The 19,834-nt window shown below is 41.3% G+C and overlaps 1 protein-coding gene across 1 annotated transcript; it reads left to right on the top strand.

Moving 5' to 3' along the window:
• The first annotated feature begins 987 nt into the window (after positions 1-987).
• On the top strand, positions 988-6,071 carry mtrf1 (mitochondrial translational release factor 1). The gene is made up of 10 exons (XM_080457811.1): positions 988-1,440; positions 1,862-2,088; positions 2,615-2,706; positions 2,794-2,875; positions 3,462-3,569; positions 3,783-3,955; positions 4,214-4,331; positions 4,639-4,775; positions 4,891-4,989; positions 5,414-6,071. The coding sequence occupies exons 1-10, from the start codon at positions 1,265-1,267 to the stop codon at positions 5,513-5,515; spliced, it is 1,314 nt and encodes a 437-aa protein (XP_080313937.1). The 5' UTR covers positions 988-1,264; the 3' UTR covers positions 5,516-6,071.
• The last annotated feature ends 13,763 nt before the right edge of the window (positions 6,072-19,834 follow it).

Genomic DNA, 19,834 nt, shown 5'->3' with positions numbered 1-19,834 from the left:
TCTTGAGTGGATAAATGCATAGCCAAAAGCTACTGTATGAAAGGGACTCTTATTTAGTTTTCTGTGATGTTGATTTCTTTCATCTGTGTAAGTTATGTGAAGATATCAAGGCATTTTTACAGAGGTGTTATAATACCAATATTATATTTGTAATATAAAGGACTTTGACAAAGATGAGCATTGAACAAGTAATTGTTGTTTTTATCACATGCCTTGTGGCCTGTTTAGTAAGAAAAAAAATAAGTCTAACATGGAAGTACAATTTATGTAAAGAAAGAAATTCAAACATTGTCCAATCACATTTTTTAATAAAGGTAGCATTTCAGTGAAACTGCACAAGTAATGGATAAAACACTCTCCAAATAAAACATTTATTTTGAATAGTATCTACTATTGTATTACAATGATTACCTACCTAATAGAATAAATTAACTTTTTGTCTTGAAAAAGGCATATGCTACTATACTATGTAGAGTAGTAGACAATTAAAAAAGTAATACTATACTATGCTGTGAAAATTTGAAGTCCTATGTTTTTCTTTTACTCCATAGTATGTTTTTATGATTTTTATTTTTTTTACAATACACAGATTAAATCTGCTCCCATGTATATGTTACAGCAGGTTCCCAGACGTTTTAGCTCGAGACCCAAAAGAGAAATTAAGACGTTTGCCCGGGACCGAAATTAGTGAAAATAGCAGATCTACAAGCTCACAACATGTCAGGATGCGACACGTTGTGAGCTTGTAGATCGGCTATTTTCACTACTTCCTAGACATTCGTTTTCAAATGTATGGAATTTCTTAGATTTTTTATATTTATTTATGAACACACACACACACACACTCACACAAAGAAATACAATTCCCAGAGTTCACGGAATACTACGTTTCTGCATACGTCACTTCCTGGTCGACACCCACCAGAGTGCATGTGATGCACCGACATTGGTGACCTATCTAATTTCGCAAAGCTACAATTCTTTAAACCCTACGCATAATAACAGTAATTTGATTCACAATTTCACCACACCAGCGTCAGAATATGTGACTGCCTATAATTCTCTAACAATTTAATTGTTCTTCTTTAAATACCAAACATTATTACACAACGTGAACCACAAGATTCAATGGGCCACCAAGGTTGGTACAACGCATACCAGAAACTGGTGTATTTACTATTGACTTTGTTTATGTCCAGTGGTGCTGTTGCGGGATTTTTTGCATCAGTCTGAATAAAAAGTAATCAAATTATTATTATTATAAATGCTGTCTCATCGCTGGAGTCGAGTGTGTGTTCTCTGCAACAGTTTCATTCACTGTAACAGAGGGTCAAAGGAATGGAGGAAGATCACTGGTGCTCAGTATGCTCGATGTGTTCCAGAGATGCAGCATGTGAAGGCTGTGTCAAGGCGCAGCATGCACAGCGCCAGTGGTGTAAAGTAAGTATATTTACTCAAATACTGTACTTGAGGTATTTTTACTTTACTGCAGTATTTCCAATTTTCAATACTTTTACTCCACTACATCTCAGAGGCAAATAATAAACTTTTACTCCACTACAATTATTTGAAAACTTTAGATACTTTAAGTTTTTATTATTACAAAAAATGCATACCCACTGCAGCCCTATATACATTTTGGACATTTGAAAATAGCAGATCTACAAGCTCAGAACTTTTTATACATTTCATACATTTTTTGGTACTTTTAAGTACATTTTGATACCCATACTTTTATACTTTTACTCAAGTAAATTTTGAATTACGGGCTTTTACTTGTAACAGAGTATTTCTACATTGCAGTATTGATACTGTTACTTAAGTAAAAAAAAGAATGTGTACTTTTTCCACCACTGCACAGCTCGTTGGGGGATACCATGTACAACAGTGAGTCTGTCCAAAGATATCTACAGCAGATCGTGACAGAACATGGAGATGTCACCAAAAGATTACAGCATGCAGATCTTAGCGACCCGGAGAGAAAGGACTTGAATAAGAGACAAGTTGAGTTGTTGCCAATAGCCAATGTGTTTCAAAATATCCAGCATGCCTTGAAGGACCTTGAAGAGCTTCTGTCCCTCTTGCAAGGTAAGCAGAAATATTGGGTAGCCTGACAATGCAATACATAATCAGGGGGGAATTAATTGATTGGATTGATTTTCGATGAATTGAATACACAGGACCCCAATGGAAACAAGCCATAGTGCTTTCTTGGGTTTATCCTTTTAGCATCTTTTTGTATGAAACTGTACCTCTGTGCTTTTGCAAACTGTTAATGAAGTATTCAATCAATCAATGAAAGATGGATGAACTTGAACTCCAAACCAAAGTAATCCAAAAGTATTCCGATTGTTTTATTTTGTAACCCTCTACGGATTTTGTCAGTAATTACAAAAAATATGTCATTTGTATTACTGAATACATCTCAAAGTTATCTCACCCAACCTCTCCTGTATATAAGAATTCAGTAGATACAAAATAAACTTGTCTGCCTGGCAGTTCAGCCAAGCATACAAGCTGTTATTTTGTTATTTCTTGCGTCATCGGTCTCCCTAATCGCAAGATTGCTTTTATGTATGATGGTTATCTAAATACATGTATATGACGAATGAAGGTACCAGGGAAGAAGAGGACAAGCAAATGGAGCAGCTGTTGAAAGAGGAACAGGACCAGATCTCCCATAGACTCTCAGCGCTGAAAAAACATGTAAGACAGGACGACGGCGTGTATCTTGAGTGACTCGCCATGCTTTGACTGTGAATAATATGAACATGGAGTGTTTCTGTCCCCTAGTTGATCAGATCTCTGGTACCCAGCGACCCACTTGACTCCAGTAATGTTCTTCTGGAGGTGGTTTCTGGACGTACAACAGGAGGCAAGTACCCACTGATTACCTGATTTACACGTAGGGTGTTTATGACCATAATCATTGTGTCGTGTTTGCCTCAACAGAGATGCGCTTTCATTTGAAACCCTAGCTGAGGCAGACAAGTAAATGGTGCATTTATATAGCGCCTTTATCCAAAGCGCTTTACAATGTGCATTACCCACCCATTCACTCACACTACAACAACGACGGTGGATTGGAGGCAACCATGCCAGGCACCAACCTGCTCATCGGGGGGAGTTAGGGGTTAAGTGTCTTGCTCAAGCTCATGTCAACAGGAGCCAGGTATCAAACCGGGAACTTACAAGTGTCATGTCTCTTATCAACAACTCCAGGCATAGCGCGTTGTGAAAATAAAATGTTCATGAAGTAAAATAGATTGGCCTGTTATGGAGATCTAGGGAAACGTTTGGGAGGTAGCCGACATGTGTTTTGAGCATTTTAATTCTTGAATCCAATTAGTTGTGAGGAATTTGAATGTGTTTTGTGTGTAGTGTTTAAAGCCCTGTGCAAACAGCATGTCCCCATCAAGTACGTTAGTTAATCTTCTTCACCCTGATGTGTGTGTGTTCAGGTGACATCTGTCAACAGTTTACCCGGGAGATGTTTGACATGTACCAGGGCTACGCCAGCTACAAGAACTGGGACTTTGAAGTATTCAATTACACAAATGCAGAACACGGTGAGGTCTGGTTCCGGGAGAAAGCTTTCTAGATGTGAGGAAGCCTCGTGAAGATAACTCCATCCTAAGCACCTTCCAATACCTCGAAATGCACACATTAAATCGTGTATGCATCATGTGATTCATTGAATCGTGTGTATGAGTCTCGAGACACATTTAATTAAATCATGTGTATGTGGTTTCTGGGATGGCGTCTTTCCTTTTGTCCCGCAGGGGGCTTGCACCACGCAGCCGTGCGGATAGCAGGGGACAACGTGTACGGGTGTCTGAAGATGGAGGGGGGGACGCACAGGGTGCAGCGCATCCCCGAGGTGGGCATGTCTTCCAGGATGCAGAGGATCCACACCGGAACCATGACCGTTATCGTTCTGCCTCAGCCCAACGAGGTGTGCACAGTCAGTCAGTCCAGCTCTCATCAGCTTCAGTTTTTTCTTGTGCCTCAGTTAATTGAAAATCTCTTGCAATGCAATCACGATATGGTTGATTGCTGCAATTAGTGAATCATGAGAGACTACCTTTTCTGTTGTTGCTGGAAACCGGGTTTGTCAAAGATGCAAAACCTCTGTCCTACAAATGAAGTTGTTTCTGTGGCCCTCTTTTTTTAGACTGACTTAATGAATTAAAAATCCCCTCTGTGTTTGCAGATTGATGTCAGCATTGATCCCAAAGACCTGCGCATTGACACTTTCAGGTCACAAGGTCCCGGCGGGCAGAGTGTAAATACAACAGACAGCGCTGTACGCATTGTCCATCTTCCCACAGGTAAAAATGAATCGTGAAACAGGTCGATTGTCTCTGTACATGGGTGGTGAGTCACAATCATTTTAAATTGAATTGCAATCTCCATCTTTCACTAAGTCCAGTTAGTATTATGGAAGAGCTTTGAGCATCAGAGCCTGATTCTGATACTTATACAATACATACATCTGTATTTGTGTGTGTAATCTGTGTATTAAATTACTTGTTGGTTGGTTGTCTGGATGGCTAGTTCTACTACCTGCATGTTTTAAATGGTTTTAATTCTCTTTTAAGTTTCTCTGTGTGAGAGCACTGTGTTATATTGTTACAGGTACTGCGGTGGAATGTCAGCAGACACGCTCCCAGCTCCAGAACCGAGATAAGGCCATGCGCATGCTAAGGGCCCGCCTCTACCAGAGCATGATGGGTAAAGAAAATGAGCAGAGGCATACGGCACGGAAACAACAGGTGACCCTAAACCTCCACTTCTCATTCCTACTTCCTAGAACAAGGTGTGTCTGAAAACTATCACTTCATACTAAATATGATTACTGCTTCCCCCACCTCCATACTGCAACTCTAGGTGGGCACACGTTCCCAGGCAGACAGGATTCGTTCCTACAATTTCAGCCAAGACCGCGTCACGGACCACAGGACAGGATACATGACCAGAGACATAAAGGTACAAAGAATGGGAGTGTATTATTGTTTCAGCATAATACCAAAAATATTGTAGACGCTCCATTACACGGCATGACATTTGTCACATCCCTATGTCATAAATGAATCAACAGGAAACTCAACTCAACTGGGACTTCAATTTAATAACACTGTAAATTGTATTAATCCTGCGAGGGAAATTCAGTATCAGTGTCACCCAGCTGATGGCTGCTCAGGCGGTCATATTGAGCTCCATGTCTTGCTCATGGAAATCTTAACGCATAGCTTGGGCCGGGAATCAAACCTGGGACCTTCTCTTTCCCAGGCGGCCTCTCTGCCCACTTTGGCAGACTCCTCACAATCAATCATTAGTGCATGCACTTGGAAAGAGGATCTGATATGTTTTGAATAACCTGTGTGTCTGTCTGCTCTCATCTGTGTTGTAGGAGTTCATGAGAGGTGGTGAGGCCCTCGACGAACTGATCTCCGATCTCCTGGAGCATGGAGAGAGAGAGGCTCTTCTGGAGCTGGTGGAGAGCAGCAGGTGAAGCAACCTGTCAGGGTCTGGTGGCTGGCCAGTCATTAGACTGAGACTAGAGAAGAACCTGCTGGTCAACCATGACTGTCCGGCGGCATTGACTCTGAACCCAGGACATGTGTTTTCTGTGTGCCAAGACACAGCTCAGAGTCTGGGACTACCCTCATCTTGTGTCACTCCAAGATGGCAGCAGCACTGCCTCAGCACCATAGCTCAGCACTACCGCTGCGCCATCAAGCGGTGATGTCAAAAAATGCACACAGCTGCTGTTATATGAAAGGCATGTGTCATTACCTCCCCTCAGTGTTTGGAGTGGGTAAAACAAAATGGAATGGTAGGCTGATGGAAGTTTGCTAGTGCAACAAAAAGCAATAGGTCACCAATATCAGTGTAACATGAGCACAGCTTTGTTTGTATTTATGTGCTAAAAGCGTGATTTTGAAATCTGTTTCTCCATACAAGTCAATGGAATCACTATTTCTGGCTGCTCCACCACAGAGCACAGAACCTGAAGATGACAATATTTAAACTTTAATCTAAAACATGTGCAATTTCACGATGCCTTTTTGTGCCAACTATTTTATTTGGAATCTGAAGAAGCCAGATCTTTCAGGGCCGGCGCGCCCATTAGGCAGAGTAGGCAGTTGCCTAGGGCGCCACTAGGGGGGGGGGGGGGGCAAAAAACTTGTATTTGATATGATTTTTTTTTTGCAGGCTCTAGGTGGCGCTGTGGCAGAAAACGGTGGCGCAGCGCTGTCAGACATAGGATAGGCTCCTGTCCTCTGAATTACTTTCTGTTTAAAAGAGACGCTGCTCTTACTTTTAAATGGGGTGGGGGGGGCTAGAGCCGGCCCTGTCTGTGAGCTTGTAGCTCTGCTATTTCCACTACTTTTGTTTGACACTCTTGTACAACAAAGTAGGTCATTAAATGACGGAGAGAAAAACAAAAACATTCAAAGTTGAAATATGGAGATATGAGGTTTCTGCCTGACAGAGTGCAGTGGAACAGAAAATGGAAACAGGATGTTCTAAAACCACAGATTCAAGGGGCTTCAAGTGTGTCAGAGGTTAAAAAGACTTCACACACACACAATAAGCACCATCCATAATGTAAAAGTCCTATAAGGTCCCTGCCCACCACCACAGAGGTTGTGGGTTCGAATCCATCGTGGTGCATCCGGCTTTGTCGGGCGTCTATGCGTACACAATATGGCCCGTGTTCGGGGGAGGGAAGCCGGGCAGGGAGGGTGATTTTAGTCATTGTACGTACTCCTATGGGCTTGGGGGGGGGGGGGGACACCTGTCAGCAGGGAGTGTTGGGTGGGAGGAGTAGGACGAAGGCCCTACGTCCTCCTGGTAGGGGCTCCTCACTGGCAGGTGAGTCAGTAGTAGGATACAACATCAGTGACAACACAGAAATGTGTGTGGGGAGGAATTAATTGGCATATTAACGACTAAATTGGGGAGAAAAAGGGGGTAAAAAGAAATGAATAAATACATACATGAATAATTAAAGAAAGAAAGAAAGTATACAACAGTGTACACACCCTCAAACAAAGCTTGCGTTATGCAGGACAAAAGAAACAATAAGAATACACAACAGTAACCATTTATGTCACAGCGTCCTTACAGTAACTTCAGAACTAATTAGAGCCACTCTCTCATTTCCTCGTAGTGTGCAGCGTGATCTAGTATGAGAGTGACGACACTAGCATACACTCCCATCGTAAGAATGGAATGCGGAAATGCTCTGTTTATCTCAATGAGGAAGTTCCAATGTTTGGAACTACAGCCCATAGCAGCCCGCTTTTCAAAGTGTGACGGAACTCTCTCTCGATCTCTCTATGGCATTGGTTCTCAAAGTGGGGTCCGGGGACCCCCAGGGGTCCTTGTGGGGGTTCCAGGGGGTCCCCAGCAAAATGTGTTAATATAGCATCACAATAATTCTAACCTTTTATACTTTGGCTATTCAAAAATAGCAGATATAAAATAGCAGATTTTTCAAAAATACAAGCTCATAGCGCTATGAGCTTGTATTTTTGAAAAATCTTGGAACATTTTTGCAAAAACATAGCGAACAATTGTAACTCAAATCTTTGCTTCTTGGGCTCCCTGGAACAAAATATTTTGAGATGGGGGTCCACGGCCAAATACATATCATTTAGGGGGTCCTTGGCATGAAAAAGTTTGAGAACCACTGCTCTATGGGTCTGGTAGTCTGCACACACTCTACACATGAGAAGCAGCAGTTTCTCTCTTCTGCTCCGTCTACACTCCCTGCAGTTTCTACAAGACGAAGGCCTTTAGTTATGAGTTAAAGTTACCTTCAACTTAGCTGTCTGTTTTAACACTTTGTGTGTGATTAGTCTTAATTATCTTAAGGGAGTTGTTCACCCATAAATTACTTATTTTCTATCATTTACACACCCCATGACGCCTAAAATTCATGGAGATTTTTTTGTTTTTGTCGCATTCCTGAGCCAATAAATGATGACCGTAGCAACAAAGAATTTCCACTCATGTCGGTTCATGGGCCAGTGTCTTAATAGCAGCGGTTCTCAATGTGGGGTCTGGGGATCGCCAGGGGTCCTTGAGGGGATTCCAGGGGGTCCCCAGCTAAATTAGTTAATAGACATGAAAAACAAAAAGAGAACCACTGCTTCATAGCAGTGCAGGTGTGATGCAGGTCCACTGTCCTACACCAGCTGTTCTCTTAACTTAAAGGACGACTTCACCCATTTTCAACCTATCTTCATATAATTGGTCCTCACTAATGCTCATGATAATATTGTACCATTTTGTTCTACTCTGTCTTGTGTCTCATAGGAGGGCTGTGGCCTACCAGTGACATCATTAGGCAGGGTTATTTTTTCAATGAATTGCCCTTTTTTCATTTAGATGTTTATTCATGCAAGATATCTTCAAGGTATAGAAAACCTGTGGTTTCTATTAGCTTGGATAATTCCCCATCGATGATGTCACTGGTAGACAGGTTTCTGAAGTGTCCACAGCCCTCATCTGAGACACAGACCAAGTAGAACAAAACGGTACCATATTATTATGAGCATTAGTGAGGACCTATTACATGAAGATATGTTGAAAATGGGTGAAGTGGTCCTTTAATATCTTGTGCCAGGTGATGGGCAGGTCAGGTGATATAATGACCAATCCATATTAACTGTTACTAACCCATTAAAACCAGGTGAGATAATGACCAATCCATACTAACTGTTATTAACCCATTAAAACCAGGTGAGATAATGACCAATCCATATGAATTGTTATTAACCCATTAAAACCAAGTGATATAATGACCAATCCATATTAACTGTTTAACCCATTAAAACCAGGTGATATAATGACCAATCCATATATATTATTTATTTATTTATATTTTTAACTCTATGGGACAGCCTCATAGAGTTAAAAATAAGGATAGCCTAGGGGGCGGGCGGGCCGACGCCATTGCTTGCATGGGAGCCAAAACTGGAACAGGAAGTTTGGTGAAATACATTGAAGTCTATGCCAGCCAGCTGGACCAGCTTGTGAACAAACACTATTTCTGAACGATTGTGTCCTTTGTCAGATAATCAGTTCAGGAATATAAAAGAAGACATATCACAGGTTTTTATCCAATCAATTCGGATTTTTTTAGCACACTGTATGATTTTATTGAGGCATCTAATTTAGATGCCTCAATAAAATCATACAGTGTGCTAAAAAAATCCGAATGCTGTTTAGATGATCTAAACAGCGGCATTTATCGTCCATAGACTGTATAAAAATCGTCTCTGGCAGTGTTGCCAGATTGTGTGAGAGAAATAAGCAACCAGGTCTAGGAAAACAAGCCCAAAAGAAGCACCGGGTGCCAGGGGTCTTCAACCGACGTTTTCCCAAAGTGATGGGGAGATGGAGCAGGGACCCCATCCATATATTGTATAATTATGTATACAATTGTGTTTCATAAACATGCATGTTATTGTGCATCAATACTAAGCTATTAAAAATAATAGACAGATTAATATATTCATGCTTTTATATTAAACATACATGTACAGGGTACAGTGAGTAGGGTGGCCGCACTGCCATTTATAAACATACCTTATTAACTGAGAACAACAATCTGTCAATTGCACAATAATCATGTATAGCCATAAAAAGCTATTCAAAATGAAATGGACAGAATCATTTATAGATATCATTTATTTAATACATAAATGTGGAAAATGTTTTAAAAATATATGAAGACAAATGGACATTTAAAAAAAATATATAGGCTATAGAAAAAATATTTGTATATATATATATATATATATATATATATATATATATATATATTTTTTTTTTAATTGTCTAATCAAGCAACAATTTCGCGGACCCCCTGCAGTACCTCGTGGACCCCCTAGGGGTTGCGGACCCCTGTTGAAGACTTGCACTAGGGCCATTATGAGCACTTTAAACCTTTACTGTATACATTGAAAATAGCCGATCTACAAGCTCACAACGCGTTGTGAGCTTGTAGATCTGCTATTTTAAAAAAAATCTTGAAGTAAAATGTGAAATATTGAGGATTTTTGAAACACTAACAACACAAATCTGGTACGGGGCTCCCTGGCACAAAACATTTTCAGATGGGGGTTAGGGACAAATACATATTAATTTGAGGGTCCATGACATAAACATAATTAAGAACCACTGGTTAAAATAAATTTAAAATTGTGAAGCCCAAGTCCAAATAATCAACTACACTTTAGAAAAAAAAACATAAAACCGCAACCCGCAACTACCAATATTTACAAGCAACTTCACAGAAAATTAAGCCCAAAGTCGCTTATAATAAGTGGACATGGCAACACTGGTTTCTGTCTCGGCAGTATCGCGTACTTTGTGCTCTTTAGATAGCTCAATAAACTTATACAGTGGACACATAGAAAAGCAACACAGCAGAAAACAATGTGTGATATGTCTTCTTTTATTTTCCAGAAGCAATTACTTTACAAAGGTCTCAGTCATTCAGAAATATATTTTGTTCATGAGCTGATCCGGGCTCTCATTAACTCCAATGCATTCCACTGAACTCACGACTGCAGTCTGGCTCCCATGGTGCGACGAATCTGCCGGCTGGAATTGCATGATAGCGAAAATGACGTAGATGACCCTACCTTCTTTAAATATATCTTGGTTGAATGATGAGCGGAGTGAGAGGTTCTTTATGGAGCTAATCTCGGAGCTGCCAAAATTCCTGAAAGGGGCGTCAACAAGTGTCTTTTGGTAGCCGCGGACATCTTTGAGGGGTAAAAACCAGGTTCACTTAACATTGCCCAATGCCACGCCCAATGCCAACGCCCCCCGTGGTGACGAGACGTTGGCACGCTCTATAGTGCGTGCCAACGTCTCGTCACCACGGGGGGGGGGGGTGTGGCATAGTAGCTGCAGACATACTGGGGGAGGGGGGGCAACGTTAAGTCAACCTGGTTATACCCCACAAAGATGTCCGCGCTACCAAATGACACTTGTTGACGCCCCCTTCAGGATTTTTTGGTACGCAGCGGGAGAGGTTTGTGATGGGGCTAGTGTTGTGAATGAAACTGCACTCACTCGCTTACTAGGCTTACTGTTTGTGTAACGCAGATGATCAACCAAATATTCTGAAGAATGAATGAATAAAATAATGAATAGTTTGTTTAGAAACAAGCTTTGACGGCCACGCCACGCCCCCACCATGCGTGTATCTCTATAGAGCACCGAAGTCCTGACGTCACTCGTTCATCCCCAGGTTTGCGGAAGTAATTTCTCTATGGAGAATAACATTGGGTCATCTTAGAATCGTCTCATATAAGAATTGTGGTCCAAAAATAAACACCGCGTGTCGGCGTTATTGTCAGGGAGGAGGTTCTGTATCGTTTATGATAGTCAGTCACTTATATTTGATACAGTCTGTTTCTGGCGAAAATGTAACTAATTCGGCGGAAGTAACATTAGCGTTTTCTCACCGTCAGTTGATGCTTCATATCCATAAGAGTCAACCCGCCGTGGTCATTTGTTTATTTTTGGAACACAGTTCTTATTTGACGCGATATTAAATACGTCTATGGGATTCAGAACGGGGGTGGAAAACTGCGAACCAGGTAGACAAACAAAGGATGTGTAAATGACGTCAGACTTCGGCGTTCTATTTCTCCCCCGACCAGCGGGGACACAGAACGGCTCCGAGGAGAGCTGCTGAGAGACCCCTCGGAGAGACAGAGAGCCATAGCGTTCAAACTGTATCGATTTTTACCATTTCAATAAATAAGCATGCATAAACAAATTATCTCTCTACGTCGTCCTCAGACGAGCCCTCCATCGGCGTCTCCAGTCATCTCGGTTCTCCATACATCTGGCCAGCTCCTTTGTGCTTTCTGTACCAGCATCTTTCCTTAGTACATCCACGTAGGTAGGTGTGGGATGTCCTCTTGATCGATGCTCGTGTGTTGGTTCCCACAGTACGAGCTTTTTGACCGGGAATTCTCGGTGTCGGTGGCAGTGGCCGGCTAGTCTCATTCTCCTGACTGCGATCTTTTCTGATACACTTGGTAATGCCCCATACTACCAAGTATTATAATAATAATATAATTACTTCACATGAACAATGTTGGTATAACTAAGAGATTTTAAGGGGAATATATATTTTATATACCCATATTTACAAATAAAAGACATTATGTTGAGGTCACTTCCTCATTTTTCCTGGTCTGTTTGATGCGACTCATGCGAGTGTGAGAGGCTAGCTCAGAGCAGAGCCACTGCAAATATCAATCAATCTGTGAACAGTGTGATACGTCCCGCCCTGTTTTAAAAATTGTTTTCAGAGAGACCACGTGACGTGCAGTATCATACATGATATTTTCGGGCCATGTCATTGTCCCTTTAACAGACCTTGTTGACTAAATAATAACTACAATGGAACCATTTGAACACAGGTTCTTTTTCAAGGTCTTTATTTACATTTACTGAAAAATAACAGTTTTGGACAGCGACAATATGTTTACTTAGTGTGTATTGTAGCCAAGAAATTGGGGAAAAGTTAGCATTTTCCTAATTGGTTATGATTTTTGTGGGTAGAGGTTTGAACAATGACCTCAAGATTATGAAACTAGCCAAAGTGATTGAAAATAATTCACATTTTCTATTCACCATGATTCATCATTACTGATTGTTTGTTTGTGTGTGTGTGCGTGTGTGTGTGTGTGTGTGTGTGTGTGTGTGTGTGTGTGTGTGTGTGTGTCACGCCAACACTGGTGGTGTGAGTGCTTATTCTGCTGAACAATGTAAAAATGACAAAACAGTGGTAGCTCATACAGTTATCACATGGATGGCTAGAGGATTTGTCCTATATTGTCAACAATAGATCAAACAACCACTCAACATGCTGCCTTAAAATAATGACACTGATCAAGTGTGTGAAATCCAGGTACGTTTACGGTACTTAAGCTTCATGCATGTTTCACAGATATACACAAGTTACCAAGTAGATATCTTGTAGTTCATTTCTGCATATATTACTGCAACATCTCATCCACCATGACTCTCCTCTCCTTTGTCTTCCTTCACATGTTCTCTGTTCTACACTGCCTGGTGGTTTGTTTTTACTCATTTCCTCCTCTTCCCTGTGTGTTGTCAGCTCTCTCTTCCTCTCTTCCTCCAACATTCTTTGTCTCTCCTCCAACTCATCTCTCAGTGTTGTCACCTCTCTTTTCTTCTCTTCCTCAAACATCCTGTGTCTCTCCTCTAACTCTTCCCTCAGTGCTGTCACCTCTCTGTTCTTCTCCTCCAGTTGACTCCTAAACCTCTGCACCTCTGTTTTTGAGGTCATGATGTTGCTGAAGATCTCAGGCAGGAGACATTTCATTAGGTTTCTCTCTGCCTCCACTTTGGCCCCTCTTTCGTAGCTCTTTCTCATCTCCTCTATTTCCTGCCCGTGTCTCTCCTCCATCTCTCTCCTTTCTCTAAAACTGTCCAGCTTTCTGTCCATCTCCTCCTTTCTCTCAGACTCCCCCCTCAGATGTATTGCCAACTCTCTTTTCTTTTCTTCATCGCTCTCCTCTTTCATCTTCCTCTCCAGTTCACCCATTTGGTGGCTGAGTTGCTTGATGTCTACCTCATGCTCTTGGACGAATCCCTCTATCTTCCTCAGAGAGCCATTAAGCTCCCCCTCAAATCTATCCCTCATCTCCTGCTCTTCCTCCATGTGTCTCATCTCCTCCCTGTCCCTCTGAGCGTTTCTCTCTATCTCTCTGACCTTGGATTGTGCCTCTATCTCTCTGACCTTAGATTCTGCCTCCTGGTAGGCCTGAGTGCTGTAGAAGCTCCCTGTGTTTCCTTCCACCATAATCGCTATCTTCTCCAGCAGCTGTGAAACCTGAGCATCGCTGCTGTCCTTAATGTTGAGGATGTGGCATCTGTTCCCAGATTTCCCTACCAGCTGCTGACGTTCCTGACTGTGTGCTTGCTCACCATTCTGCTCTTTCACACTGTCGACGTGGATGATGACGATGCTGTGTCCCCAGCAGCTCTCTCAGAACATCTCCTGCATCATCTCCATCATCACCCTCTCCTCTCCTTCAGAGGTCTCCGCTGATAGGACCAGGAGGAAGGCATGGGGACCAGGGGCGGACAGACGGAGACAGTGTCCCACATCCTGCCATGTCTCATCCAGAGAGCGTCCAGAGAAGTCTGGAGTGTCCACCAGCACAAGCCGTCTCCCATAGACCTTTCTCTCTCTCCTTCTACCCTTCAGGTCAGAGGAGCTGGCCTCAGCACCAAACACATCCCTGCCTAGGATGATGTTTCCTACCGAGCTTTTCCCAGCTCCATTCCTCCCCAGTAGCACCAGTCTCAGCTCTGAAACACAACACAATGGAGAAAAGGTATAAAACACAGGTGTACAAAGTACTCAACTGCAAAGTTTTATGTGAAGGTATAGTGAATGGGAGTCACATAATGTCAAGCTAAAGTTGGATAAAACAGAGGTTCATCATATAAGCCTTAAAACATATTTTGACTTAGAATTATATGTGGAAGTTGTAAAGGCACCCCAGAAACAAACGTCCTAATTATCGATATTAGCAACACACAAATTAACAAAAAATGAGATATGCTCATCACTCTATGTGTGTGTGTGTGTGTGTGTGTGTGGGGGGGGGGGGGTTAGTGCACTTCAGCTGTGCACTTAGTGTAGAGTCCAGCTGATGAACCATGCCAATCATTTCTAAACTTTCATCATTTCCCTTATTCCGCACCATGTCAATAATTGTCCGTGCTTTGTCTCTCCTGAGTTTTACAGCTCTGGCTGACTCCATTTCTTCTTCGTTGATAACCTTCTTTTCCAGAAGTTTGTCCAGTAGAGAATGCAGGGTGGGCTCTGTGATGCTCTGAATGAACTGTACCCTCCAAACATCAGAGTCTTCATCAGAGCTCTGATATATAACGTAGCTCACTAGACCAAAACATTTGTTGAAGTTGTTTGGCCAGAATAAATGTGTGAAATTGAGATTAGTCAACTTTGTCATGAATATCTCTGCTATCTTTTACTGTACCTTTGGGTATTCAACGTTGGAACTACAGTGTTACTTATAGTCTAGGACCTGGCTAAGATATGTATGCACTTAATTTAGGAGAGAATATCTCAACTGTTCTTGGCTAATATGACCCCAGGGAACAACTTAGGAACTGTGACTAATTCTCTATCCGGGACGAAATACCCGAAAATGACCACGCCCTTTTTTAAAGAGGTGGTGCCATGGTTTTGCACTTTTTCTGTTTTCATGTGTCTATGAGGTTGATAGTACTTAATTTACTTATATAGAATACTTATGTTTAGGGAAACATAGTAAAGTGTAAAATTTCTAATTTGATATTTGACAGAACAGCTAAAAGAAACGTATTACAGTCCACGGCCATAGGGATATTTTTGCGCAAATCAATCTAAGAGCACCACATTTGTCCCAGATGTAACCCAGGGCATGCTCTAATGATTTAGCAATGGTGCCCGAGCCAGCGACCTTCAGGGTCATCATAGTGGCCAAATCCAATATGGCCGCCACCTGTCAAAGTTTTTGGCTATAACGTTTGAACCCCATTTTGAGCTATGAATGCAAACTTGGTGTCTAAATCATGTTTTTTGACAATTAGAAACAGATTTGAATTGCTTATTTATTTATGTTTTATGATTTAATCTATCTAGAGGACACTAATTTGATTATCACAAATATGGCCACTATGTTATGAAACAACCAATGTATCTTACGATAATAATTTTATTGAAACAAGAATGATTTAACAGTAGAACTAATTCCTATGATGATAGGCCTACAGCTACAGCTAATACAGTATGTTCAACAATGCTCAGCATGAAATGTAATACTATATAGTATTACTATTCTATACACCATTGACTAGTATGATATCATACAGTACTAGTCAAAGGTGTATAGAATTGTTTACAATATGTTTATATCACATTATGGTCTTGGTGTTACAACAGCAACAGCTTTACTGGCAAGATAGGTCCAGTAAGGTTCACACTAGTCATGGAGTCCCAGTACCAGCCCAATTTGAAATCTGGGATATTTTGTTGGACGGGGGTTGTCTGATTCCAATAGGAGCTGGTCTGCAGCAGTGTTTACATGCTGAATCAGTGCAGCTTGGGTGGGAGGAATGTTCTTGAGGGACTGAGAAAAGCCACTGTCAGGATTCATCTACTCTGCTGTGGCCACCACGGCTCTTGCCGTACAGTATTATGATGATGACCATATACTCCAATCTTTGGACACTTTTCTGATTCTAATTTGAACATATTGTATGTTGTAACATATTGTATGTTGTATGTTTTCATATTGTATGTTTCCCTAAACATAAGTATTCTGAACATTTTTAGCACCTCAGTAAATATGTAGCTCCAACGGTTTAGCAGATAGAGCCATGTTAGAAGAAGTGCACCGGTTATGGTCATTTAAAAAAGGGAGTGGTCATTTTCGGGTATTTCGTCCCGGATAGAGAATTAGTCACAGTTCCTAAATTGTTCCCTGGGGTCATATTAGCCAAGAACAGTTGAGATATTCTCTCCTAAATGAAGTGCATACATATCTTAGCCAGGTCCTCTACTACCTGTTGATGACTTTATAAACTGTATAAAAAAACAACTATTCTATTCTATATTCTATAGAGTACATTATTGAGACAAAGAATGAAAAGGTAGTGTATATATGTTTATATTATGATATTGACTCTACAATAAGTATGTAATAACTATGTAGAGGATAGTTTTATAATCAGTGTTTATAGAATCAGGATCAATTCAAACAAACAGCTGTGAGGACAGTTTGTTGACATGACAACAACAGTCCAATAAACTACTAACTGATGACAATAATAATAAAAAGACTCTCATAGATTCATATAAGTATTCATTATGTCAATAATTTTATTTGTACAATAATATAATAATTCTTACCAGGACAGATCATAATGTACATTTATTAATGTTGTATTCTACATGAACAACAACTTTGAAACAATCTGAAGATGAAAGAGAGGAAGCTGCTCCTTGTAGGCTGCAGTTGCTCCAAATAGCCAGCAGGTGTCATCAGAAAACCATTTCATAGACTGATAGACATTTTCAAATCAAGGATCCCAAATTATTAGGGGTGTAACGATACGTTTTAACAACGATTTGATAGGTATCACGATACTTGGTTGTCGATACGATACATGAACGATACAGGACAGGTTAATTTAGAACGATACGATTCGATTCAATGATTTAAAATTGATATAGTAACTATTTATTTACCCACAAATTCTGTGCGAAACATAAATACCTGGATACTGGATATAAACCCCTCTTTCTCTTTTTTCTTCTTAAAAGTACTTAGTATTGATAACATTGATTATTTTGTGCCAGGGGCCCCCAAACAAGATTTGTGTTGTGGTGTTGGGTATCTTTCAAAAACATTCCAAATATTTCACGTTTTTGACAATATTATTTGATAAAATATCAGATCTACAAGGTCACAACGTGCTGTGAGCTTGTAGATCAGCTATTATTAGTCGCTTGTTTTGGGCTTGTTTTCATAGACCTGGCTGCTTATTTCTCTCGCAATCTGGCAATAGAGTTAGACAAAAATAATAATGTTTAATGTGTCAAAAATATGTTTGTCCATCTAAGTGTGGACCAGGGAACCAAATGGACCCGTAATGTGTACACTCTCAGAGTTACACATTAACCCCCCCCCCACCCTCCTCTCCCACTGATAAGAGGCCATAAAACCCTCTATTGAAAACTGTTCAGTTACGTTGATGAAGGATACGACTCCCCCAGTATAGGGGGCAAGAAGGACATTCATCAGAGGCAGGCGGGGACCACCTCCCCGAATTACCAGGAAGTAGCAACACCAACCCACGCCAAAGAAGGCCGATCCGCTCTGCCAGAACCAAATGAACCTGATACGAGGGGCGGCCATAGCTGAGTGGTTAGTGAGCCCGCCTAGGGAGCCAGAGGCCCTGGTTGCCCCAGGTACGATTCCAGGCCACGCCAGCATATGTGTCGATGAAATGAAATTTGTCCCTGAGCAAGACTCTTAACCCCTAATTGCTCACAGGCCCTCATTGGAAACAAGCCCGCAAGGACTTTCATGAACGTCCTGTTAAAAGGAATTATCCTTATACTTACATCTGAATATTACCCCACACGACCGAAGATATGCTGGGATTCCACCTAGAAGGATCCATGGTCCACAGAGAGGCTCCAGGAGAAGATATGCTGGGGTTCCACCTAGAAGGGTTCATGGTCCACAGAGAGGCTCCAGGAGAAGATGAACAGTGCCAAACTTCCCATTTTATGCCACTATACATTGTCTGATCAGTGATCGACTAAACTTTTCTTAAACTGGATTCGCCTGTTGATGAGACGGTAGAGGGTTTGGAAGCCTATATCGACGCGTTTTATCACAAAAACTTTATGGCGGCGGACACTAAACCCGACAACTGGACATTCTGGACTTGCAATGCAGAAGCATGAGAGACAACATAATAATACATGGTCTTCCCGAAGTTAAAAATGAAATTGACCAAAAATTCGATGAACTCTTTAAGTCATTCCTGTCAGATAACCAAAAAATGAAGTCCGACGAAGCCGAAGCTATTTGTTTTTCCAGAGTCCATCGCTTGGGGAAAGCCAAAGTCGACCAGCAGAAGCCCCGTCCCATCGTGGCCAAAGTCATCGACTCTAAGATGAAATTTGCTGTTATGTCCAAGGGTAGAGAGCTGAAAGGATCCAACTACTCCATCAGTGATCAGTTCCCAGCAAAGATAATGAGTAGACGGAGGCTGCTCTACCCGTTCATGGCGGAGGCGAGGAAAAACAAACGGAAAGCTTGTCTGTTCGTCGATAAACTTTATATCGATAGAATTCTGTACAGGAATCCCTGTATTACCTACTGGCTGAGTGGAGGTGATGAAAAAAAATGTCATGACGCTCAGGAGGAGCTACCGACTCCGAGTATCCAACGTGCTTCCTCAGCCGAGGTAAACAACAGTCTTACCTCGTACACTTCCTTTCTTTTCATTTATTAGTGTGGTTGCCCTAACAGGGCAACCAGACTATAGTTATCTTCGGGCTTTATTATTATTCAGACTATAGATAAACAATATTTCCAATCGTAACTCCTCCCACAGTTTATTTTTCCCAATTTAGTGCCATATGTCAAAATGACCGGCTTCACCGGGAATCGTGTGGTTGTATTTTGCTAAGAGATTGGTTGCATAGTTTTATTGATATTGATTTATTAGTGCATTAAATTTCCCCATCCACTTTAATGAAAAAGTGAAAAAACTCAAATTCAAGTATTCTTTTCTCAGAAACCGTAAGAGCTAGATTTGGAGGGGAGGTTCATAATTTAGTTTGAAATTATTGAAAAAATAATTACACTATTCGGCCACATGGTGGCGCTATAACAGCCCCCTTTACGTTTTGGCCTATAACTCTTGAACCGTAGGTCGTAAAATCTAAATGTCCTTTTCCCTAGATTCCTTGGGTCATGACGCAACTCCCCATATAGGCCACGCCCATTTGCGTCAGGATAGATTTTCCGCCATTTTGAATTTTCTGCAAAACACACTTTTAGCTCCTCCTCCCATATATTTTGTCCAAATTTCACAAAAATCGGTACACATGATCTCTGGACCCATGCGATAATCTGGAACTTAAACAGAATTGTTATAGTCCATACCGTTCGTCCGTAAATGGCTTCCAAAGTTAGCGGGAGGGGCCCGTTTTACAAAAAAGCCC

This window comes from Gymnoscopelus braueri (genome assembly GCF_963280865.1).
Source record: "Gymnoscopelus braueri genome assembly, contig: SCAFFOLD_115, whole genome shotgun sequence".
Lineage (NCBI taxonomy): Eukaryota > Metazoa > Chordata > Actinopteri > Myctophiformes > Myctophidae > Gymnoscopelus > Gymnoscopelus braueri.
Note: the sequence above shows the minus strand (reverse complement) of the source record. Positions and strands in the feature narration are given on the sequence as shown.

What these genes read in the sequence shown, in the direction of transcription:
- mtrf1 (XM_080457811.1), top strand. Translation starts at nt 1,265, where the DNA reads ATGCTGTCTCATCGCTGGAGTCGAGTGTGTGTTCTCTGCAACAGTTTC. An exon ending in TCTCAGCGCTGAAAAAACAT is followed by an intron (nt 2,707 to 2,793) that starts GTAAGACAGGAC and finishes TCTGTCCCCTAG; the next exon opens with TTGATCAGATCTCTGGTACC. An exon ending in TTCTGCCTCAGCCCAACGAG is followed by an intron (nt 3,956 to 4,213) that starts GTGTGCACAGTC and finishes CTGTGTTTGCAG; the next exon opens with ATTGATGTCAGCATTGATCC.